Genomic DNA, 8,435 nt, shown 5'->3' with positions numbered 1-8,435 from the left:
TGCACAGACGTGGGGTCCTGTGCACATTGTGTCATTGGAATCAAGCTATACCTGGTTCATGAGCCCTAACTAGGGTGAACCCAGCACCAGGCTGCTTGGTTTCTGATTGAAGGTGAATCTGGCCTGGCAGTTCAGGCTGGACTGTGAAAACTGAGGTGGCATGGTGTGCAAAATAACGATGGCCTGGTATAGAGACGCGAGTAATTACCGGTGGTTGAGATTAATTCAAACATTCGATCCATCCCTTTATTTGTGTATCTTAGCATGCCCCACCCTCAGTGTCACTCCCTTATTCTTGCTATGCAGAATTCAAATGAAAATGTTTTCCTGTGTAGAGTGTTCAAATTCTAATAGAATGAGTGCCTTCCTAGTTTTCATTTTTCTTTAAACTGTGCTGCCTTTTACAGAGACTTCCACGCGTGAGCCTTTTACAAGCTGTAAGATCCCCGGGAGGGGGCAGGGCTGTGGAGGTAGTTCTGCTCTGGTCTTTGTAATCTCATGTTCTGCTACCACTAACCCCAGGCACAGGGTCAGAGTAAAAACCAAAAATGCCATCCAGCAGCTTTTTTCTTACATCACAGAAATGCATGCCCCCTGCACTGAGTTCCTAACCTCAACTAATGCGTTCAAAGGGGTGATATATAGGCGTGGCCAGTGTTTGTTCCTTCTGCCATCCATTGCGGAGATAGTCCAAAGCTTTCTTTTCCTATGTCTACTTGGCAAAGTGGCTACAGAGATTAATTGTCCTTAACTCAAGATCAAGGAGCAAACTACCCAAGACCATCTGTGATGCTCATTCCTTAGAGAACAATTCATGAAGCAATTCCTCCAGATCATTGTTTTCCCCTCTGACTTTAGAAGTGTTCTGTGTAAGGGAGGAGTTTGGGTTTAATCTCTCAGTGACCGTATGTTGTGAGATTGCTGTGTTATCTGTGTGGTGTTGGTAAGCACCAAGGGAGACTTCAGCCATGGGCGGCAAATCACACTCATGTCTTCTGTCTCTTATTCTGTGCAGCACAATGACTGGGTGCTACTGGGGTGCATATAGAATGAATGCATCCTGAATCCACAGAAATTCAGGGCCTTGGTCTTCACAACATGAAAAGTTGAAATTTCTCTGCTATACCCTGTACCATGTAGATAATGCTGTGTTAACATGAATAAAGCTAACACTATACCACTCTATTTAATTTATAGGTGACTGGTATGTGAGCTGAAAAGCAACAATTAACATCCTGTTGAGTTTTTGAAGACTCACACTGCTGGCAGCCTAATTCACGAAAAAGTAACATTGCCAATTCAATGTGGCAGCAAGTCAAAAGAAGATAATATGTTACACGTCGGACACACAAAGGAAATCTGGAGGCAAAGTGAGGCTCAGAATAATAAGGTTTTTCTTCATGATGAAACACAACAATTAACGATCATATCTAAGACAAGAATTGTTAAATAATGTTGAGGATTTGCAGGAAAAACTCGCAATAATCAATATCAAAGCAGTGTATTTTAGAAAAGATTCACTCACAGAGAAACTTTCCAGCAACAAAAGAATGCATGCCGCGATTAAACACCATTAATGTACTAAATGTGACAATTGCATCAATGAAGTGAAAGTGTGACAGTGTATCAGACAACCCATACCAATGAGAAACCCGATTTCCATTTTATCCTCTAACAGATACTGCATGTAGACAAAACGAACATACAGAAGGAGACTAATGCATACTTGGAAAGATGCCTCAGCACCAGAGAACTTATTTGGGTGTGAAACCTTATTACAGCACTAAATATGAGGCAACCTTGAAACAAAAAAAATGTTCTTACTGTTCACCAAAGAGTGCATACAAAAGAGAAACTATACCACTGTATCGAATGTATGAAATGGCATACTCAGAAAATACATTTAACTTCACATCAAAGAGTGCACAGAGACAAGAAGCCTTATCAGTGCAGTGAATTTGATCAAAGCTTCAGCCACAAAGGAAATCTTACTAGGCGTGAGAGAACACATGCTGGTGAGAACCCTTATGAATGCAGTGGATGTAGCAAACTTTTCACTCAGAAACAAGTCTTAGACAGTATGAGAGAAAACACACTGGTGGAAAAACATATCCTTGCATTTAATGTGGGAAAAGCTTTTGTCGGAAAACAAATCTTACTGTTCAGTAGCGAACACACACATACATAAAACCCTATCAATGCACCGAATGTGGAAAAAACTTCAGGAATAAGAAAACTGTAATCATGCACCAGAGGACACATACAGGAGTAACTCTTTATCAGTGCTCAGAATGTGGAAAAGGATTCAATTTGAAAAAATGCATTACTAGTCACCAGAAAGCACACCGAAACGCAAAATCCTATCAGTGCTCAGAATATGACAAACTGTTCAAAAGGAAAGAAAGTCCTACTCATCACCACAGATTTCCCCTAGATGAGAAACCTTATCATTGCTCAGAATATGGACAAGGGTTCAGAAGAAAGGATCACTTTACTGCTCATGAAAGGACACACATAGGGAAGAAGCCTTATCAATGCTCAGAATGTGAAAAAGAGTTTAAAACAAAAGAAAATGTTTCTGTTCACCAGAGAACACACACAGGTGAGAAATCATATCAGTGCTCCAAATGTGGAATGTGGTTCAGTAGGAGACCAGCTCTTGTTTTTCATTATAAAACACACATAGATGATAAGCCTTATGAATGTCTGGAATGTGGGAAGAGCTACCGTACAAAAGGTACTCTTACAATTCATCAGAGGGGACACACCGGTGAGAAACCACATCAGTGCTCAGAATGTGGGAAAAGATTCTATTTGAAACGACGTCTTATGATTCACCAGAGGACACATACAGGTGAGAAACCATATCTATGTTCAGAATGTGGGAAAATACTCTCTTCAAAAGAATGTCTTACAATTCACCAGAGGACTCACACAGGTGAAAAACCTTACCCATGCTCGGAATGTGGGAAAAGATTTATTTCAAAAGCAGGTCTTACAATTCACCAGCTGATACACACAGGTGAGAAACCATATCCATGCTCAGAATGTTGTAAAATATTCATTTCAAAAGCAGGTCTTGCAAGGCACCAGAGGATACACACTGGTGAGAAACCCTATCAGTGCTCCGAATGCAAAAAATGCTTCGCACAGCAAACAGATCTTATAATGCACCAGAGAATACACACAGGTGAGAAACCACATCAATGTAGTGAATGTGGGAAAAGGTTCAGAGTGAAAGGAACTCTTACTATACATGAGAGGATGCATACAGGGGTGAAACCTCATCAGTGTTCTGAATGTGGGAAATGTTTCTGTACGAAAGGACTTCTCACTGAGCATCAAAGGACTCACACAGGTGAGAAACCTTATCAATGCAATGAATGTGGAAAAAGATTCCACTTGAAAAAAATACTCACTGATCACCAGTGGACACACACAGGCGAGAAACCTTATCAGTGCACTGAATGTGGGAAAACGTTCAGTTTGAAAAAAAGCCTCACTTGCCACCTTAAGACACACACAGGCGAGAAACCACATGCATGCATTGAATGTGGAAGACGTTTCAGCGTTAAAGGAAATCTCACTACTCACGAGAGAACACACACAGGCGAGAAACCTCATCAATGCCATATATGTGGAAAAAGGTTCAGTGAGAAAGGAAATCTTAAAGTACATGAGAGGAGACACATAGGGGAGAAACCTTATCAGTGCTAAACATGTGGACAAAACCATGGTGGTAAAGTCTTAAAATACACATTAGAGCATACACTGATAAGAAACCATATCAATGCTCAGAATATGGTAAAAGGTTTTGAATTAAATGGAGCCTCACTGCTCACCAGGTGGCAAGTCTGGACAGAAGAGATGACTACTTCTTCCTCTTTTAAGGTTGAGCTGAGTAGCTTTACAAAATGGAAATAGTTTAAGTGGATATTTAATACATTTCATCATGAAAACACCACTCTCAATATGTCCATCATACAAAGGGACCCGCCACCAGCACTGGGCATGTGCTTTGTTCAGTTTCAATAACCAGAGTGAATCTAGATGGGTGCACAGCAGCAGTTTGAGATAAAAGTTCAAAACATAAAATGAAAATCTTTTCTGTCCTGACTGTACTGCACAAGAATTTATTAACAGGATCTGCACACTTCAACCGTATCCCCAGAACATCACCTGGCTAGGCCCTCCCTTTTGAAATGGGTTACTCTAAGTGTAAGCAAAGCCACTGCAGGAGAAAACATAGATCTACTGTCCAACTGTCATCAAATCTGCTCATAAAAAATACAATTGGCATGTCTATATAAGCAAAACATCAAACAGTGAGCCCCAGAAACAATAGTAAATGCTATATATAGACTGCATTCAAATAATTTTCATCCTCAGTTTACATAAACAGAGAACAGAAAATATAATAAAATCAAGTACAAGTTAGACAGTACTTGAAGCATATCTCAGCGGACTGGTACTACTGAGGAGAGCTAAGGTACTCCTGTGTTCTTGCCCTTAAACATTCTCAAGCTGTGGGTACAGCTGTAGGTGTCAGGACTGGAAACTGATTCCGTTGCTTACGTCAGGAAACTCCTGCAGGATCTTTGGTAGGGGTGTGCACCAGCTGATCATCCCCTAGCCTGCTCTTTGTAAGAAGCAATGCTTAGCATATCTGGGCAGTGAACTATGCTGGCACCAGTTAAGCATGAGGATTCCAAGTCATCCAATCTTACTATTCGGTGCTAGCTATTCTCTGTGTTTTCTGTCTAGGCAGTGGGCTACTATTCTTTTAGCACCACCATTTGTATGGTCACTTGGCGCTTTACAAATAAATATGTACATTTGCACCCTTTCAAGTGGTATTACTCATTGCTAATAAAGCCCCTTGTAACTCATTCGATAACCAGATCCTTCAGCCAGAGAAGGAAGCATCTGTTTATTGGTGGCAACCTCTGACCTCCATGGAAGCTAGGTCAGAAGGCCCTCAACAAATCAAACTGGCTAGTTTGAAAACGCTAGGTACAAATTTTGAGTGCTCAAAGATAATTTCATCAATCAATCAATCAATCAGTGAATTTGTAAAGTGCACTACTTAAAGAGCCAGGTCTTGAGGAGTTTCCTGAAAGTGAGCAGGTCCTGGGTCTGCCGCAGGTGGGTGGGGAGGGTGTTCCAGGTCCTTGCGGCGAGGAAGGAGAAGGATCTGCCGTCTAAGGGTGTTCATTGGATGCGCGGGATGGCAGCGAGGGTGAGGCTGGCGGAGCAGAGGTGGCGGGCGGGGGTGTAGAAGTTGAGTCTGTTGCTCAGGTAGGCTGGTTCGGTGTTCTGGAGTGCTTTGTGTGCGTGGGTGAGGAGCTTGAAGGTGATCCTCTTGTTGATGGGGAGCCAGTGCAGGTCTCTTAGGTGGGAGGTGATCCGGCTGCGACGAGGGATGATGAGGATCAGGCTGGCGGAGGCATTCTGGATGTGTTGCAGCCGTTGTAGGTGTTTGGTCGGGATTCCTGCGTAGAGTGCGTTGCCGTAGTCCAGCCTGCTGCTGACGAGGGCTTGGGTCACCGTTCTTCTTGTTTCGGTCGGGATCCACTTGTAGATCCTGCAAAGCATGCAGAGGGAGTAATAGCAGGAGGAGGAGACAGCGTTGATCTGCTTCGACATGGAGAGGGAGGAGTCAAGGATGAATCCTAGGTTGCGTGAGTGATCCGTGGGTGCCGGTGCTGTTCCCAGTGTGGTCGGCCACCATGAGTCGTCCCAGGCAGAGGGGGTGGGGCCGAGGATGAGGACTTCCGTCTTGTCCGAGTTCAGTTTCAGGCGACTGCTCCTCATCCACTCGGCGACAGCCTTCATTTCCTAGTGGAGGTTGGTTTTGGCGGTGTGCGGGTCCTTGGTGAGGGAGAGGATGAGCTGGGTGTCGTCGGCATAGGAGATGATGTTCAGGTCGTGCTGGCAGGCCACTTGTGTGAGGGGGCCATGTAGACGTTGAACAGGGTTGGGCTGAGGTATGAGCCCTGTGGAACACCGCAGATGAGGTTAGTGGCTTCGGATCGGAAGGGTGGGAGGCGGACTCTCAATGCCATATATGTGGAAAAAGGTTTAGTGAGAAAGGAAATCTTAAAGTACATGAGAGGAGACACATAGGGGAGAAACCTTATCAGTGCTAAACATGTGGACAAAACCATGGTGGTAAAGTCTTAAAATACACAGATAAGAAACCATATCAATGCTCAGAATATGGTAAAAGGTTTTGAATTAAATGGAGCCTCACTGCTCACCAGGTGGCAAATCTGGACAGAAGAGATGACTACTTCTTCCTCTTTTAAGGTTGAGCTGAGTAGCTTTACAAAATGGAAATAGTTTAAGTGGATATGTAATACATTTCATCATCAAAACACCACTCTCACTATGTCCATCATACAAAGGGACCCGCCACCAGCACTGGGCATGTGCTTTGTTGAGTCATTTTTCAAACCTTCAGTTTCAATAACCAGTCGATTGAGGTTAGTGCAACATGAATCTAGATGGGTGCACAGCAGCAGTTTGAGGCGGACTCTCAATGCCATATATGTGGAAAAAGGTTTAGTGAGAAAGGAAATCTTAAAGTACATGAGAGGAGACGCATATCTCAGCGGATGGTCCAGTCCAGGGCCTTCTCCTGGATTCCGGCTTCTTGGTGGCGTGTTCTTAGTGTGCGGTGGCAGATCGTTTCGAAGGCGGCTGACTGGTCCAGGAGGATGAAGGCCGAAGTTTTGCAGTTATCTAGTTGGTGCCGGGTGTCGTCTGTGGCGGCGATGAGGGCTGTCTCGGTGCTGTGGTTTCGTCTGAATCTGGACTGGGATGGGTCTAGGATGTTGTTGTCCTCGAGGTGGCGGGTCAGCTGTATGTTGACGATTTTCTCGATGATCTTCACCGGGAAAGGGAGCAGGGAGATGGGCTGGAAGTTCTTGAGGTCCTTGGGGCCCGCCTTGGGCTTCTTGAGGAGGGCGCTGATTTCGGCATGCTTCCAGCTTTCTGGGAATGTCGCTGCGTCGAAGGAGATGTTGATGACCTTCCGTAGTTAGGGTATGATGGTTGCGTCAGCTTTGTTGAAAACATGGTGCGGGCAGGGGTCTGCCCTTCATCGCTGGGAACACAATCCAGCAGTTATATTAGCTGTGTAAGGAGAGAGAGGTTAGCACACCCGCAAGTCAAAAAAGGCACAAATCCTGCCAGGATAGTCCTTCAGTGACAAATGCTGTTGGAGGGGATAGGAGACCTAATGTTTAGATGGATCTGAGATAGCTACTGAGTCACCTAAATGCAAGGTCTAATGGTAATGGCATGTCATGATCATGTTGATAATTGTTGTCATGGTTATGTTGATAGTTGCCCTTCACATTGGTATAACCTCACCTTAGTCTAAGAATCCCTAAAGTTGATCAATAATGCGGCAGGAAGATAATCTATGTAACAGCAGTTTCAGCTATGAGATCAGTCAGACTGAGTTTAAGAAAGTATATGGCGTAGAAGGAAATCCTGACCAGTGCACCAAATGTAAAGCTACACTCCTATGTAACTAAACCTACTGCTTCTCAAGTTATAGGTAGATTGATGTCTTGCCTTATAGAAAGAAGAACACAAAACATATTTGCAAAGTATAGTTGCAAATCGTTGTAAACATTTGTAGGTCTAATAAGGAAACATAACCTCTTGAATGTGGACGAAATTGCCTCCCTGTGCTCCAATCTACTGTCTCAGGTCAAATGATGTAAAGGTTGCATCCTCGCCATGACGTAAGGCCCCTAGGATCCGATTCAACTGACTTTATTTTAGTTAGGCCCCATCACCATTTTAGATTATGGAGGCTGCCATCTTTCTCTCTGTATGCAGAATCATGGTCATGTCTGCTATTTGACGCAGATGTCTACTACAAAAGTGTCAGGTCGTCCGACTGATGACATATATATAAAACACCTACTACAACATACGTCTGCGTCAAGTGTCTACATATCACCATGTCTAGGTCACACAAGAACAAGTCTAGACGTACAGTCAAAATAGTGTAGTCTGAACTAATGTTCTCTTACGTAAGTATTTCTAATCTTTGATAAGATTTAGTATATAAGGACCACCATTTTACCTCTTAGATACACCCAGATTATCTCCTGAGATTCTGCCAGAAGACGGTCTCACCTTCCATTGGCACACTTCCAAGATGCGACATCTCGCTCAGTGCTGATAAAACCAAGTTCAGAGGAAGGGTGCTATTGCAGTGCATGTGTGCCCTTCAGAGAGAACACTGCCTTCATGCTTCCATTGATAACAGACTTTGATGTCAACAAGGTACGCACTGCATCGCTTCTCCCTCAGAAACTCTGGACTGTAATGTGCTATGCTTCCCATGCTTTCTTAGTGTAGCACATAGAAGTAGATTTTAGGGTGTTAGGTTTTAGATGACATTTTAACCATTT

The 8,435-nt window shown here is 43.7% G+C and overlaps 1 protein-coding gene across 1 annotated transcript; it reads left to right on the top strand.

The window, feature by feature from the left end:
- The first annotated feature begins 1,203 nt into the window (after nt 1-1,203).
- Nucleotides 1,204-6,024, top strand: LOC147700517 (uncharacterized). Its single transcript, XM_086929676.1, has one exon. The coding sequence runs from the start codon at nt 2,245-2,247 to the stop codon at nt 3,715-3,717; it is 1,473 nt and encodes a 490-aa protein (XP_086785802.1). The 5' UTR covers nt 1,204-2,244; the 3' UTR covers nt 3,718-6,024.
- Nucleotides 6,025-8,435: the final 2,411 nt, after the last annotated feature.

This window comes from Lissotriton vulgaris, chromosome 7 (genome assembly GCF_964263255.1).
Source record: "Lissotriton vulgaris chromosome 7, aLisVul1.2, whole genome shotgun sequence".
Lineage (NCBI taxonomy): Eukaryota > Metazoa > Chordata > Amphibia > Caudata > Salamandridae > Lissotriton > Lissotriton vulgaris.
This window is presented reverse-complemented; position numbering and strand designations above follow the sequence as displayed.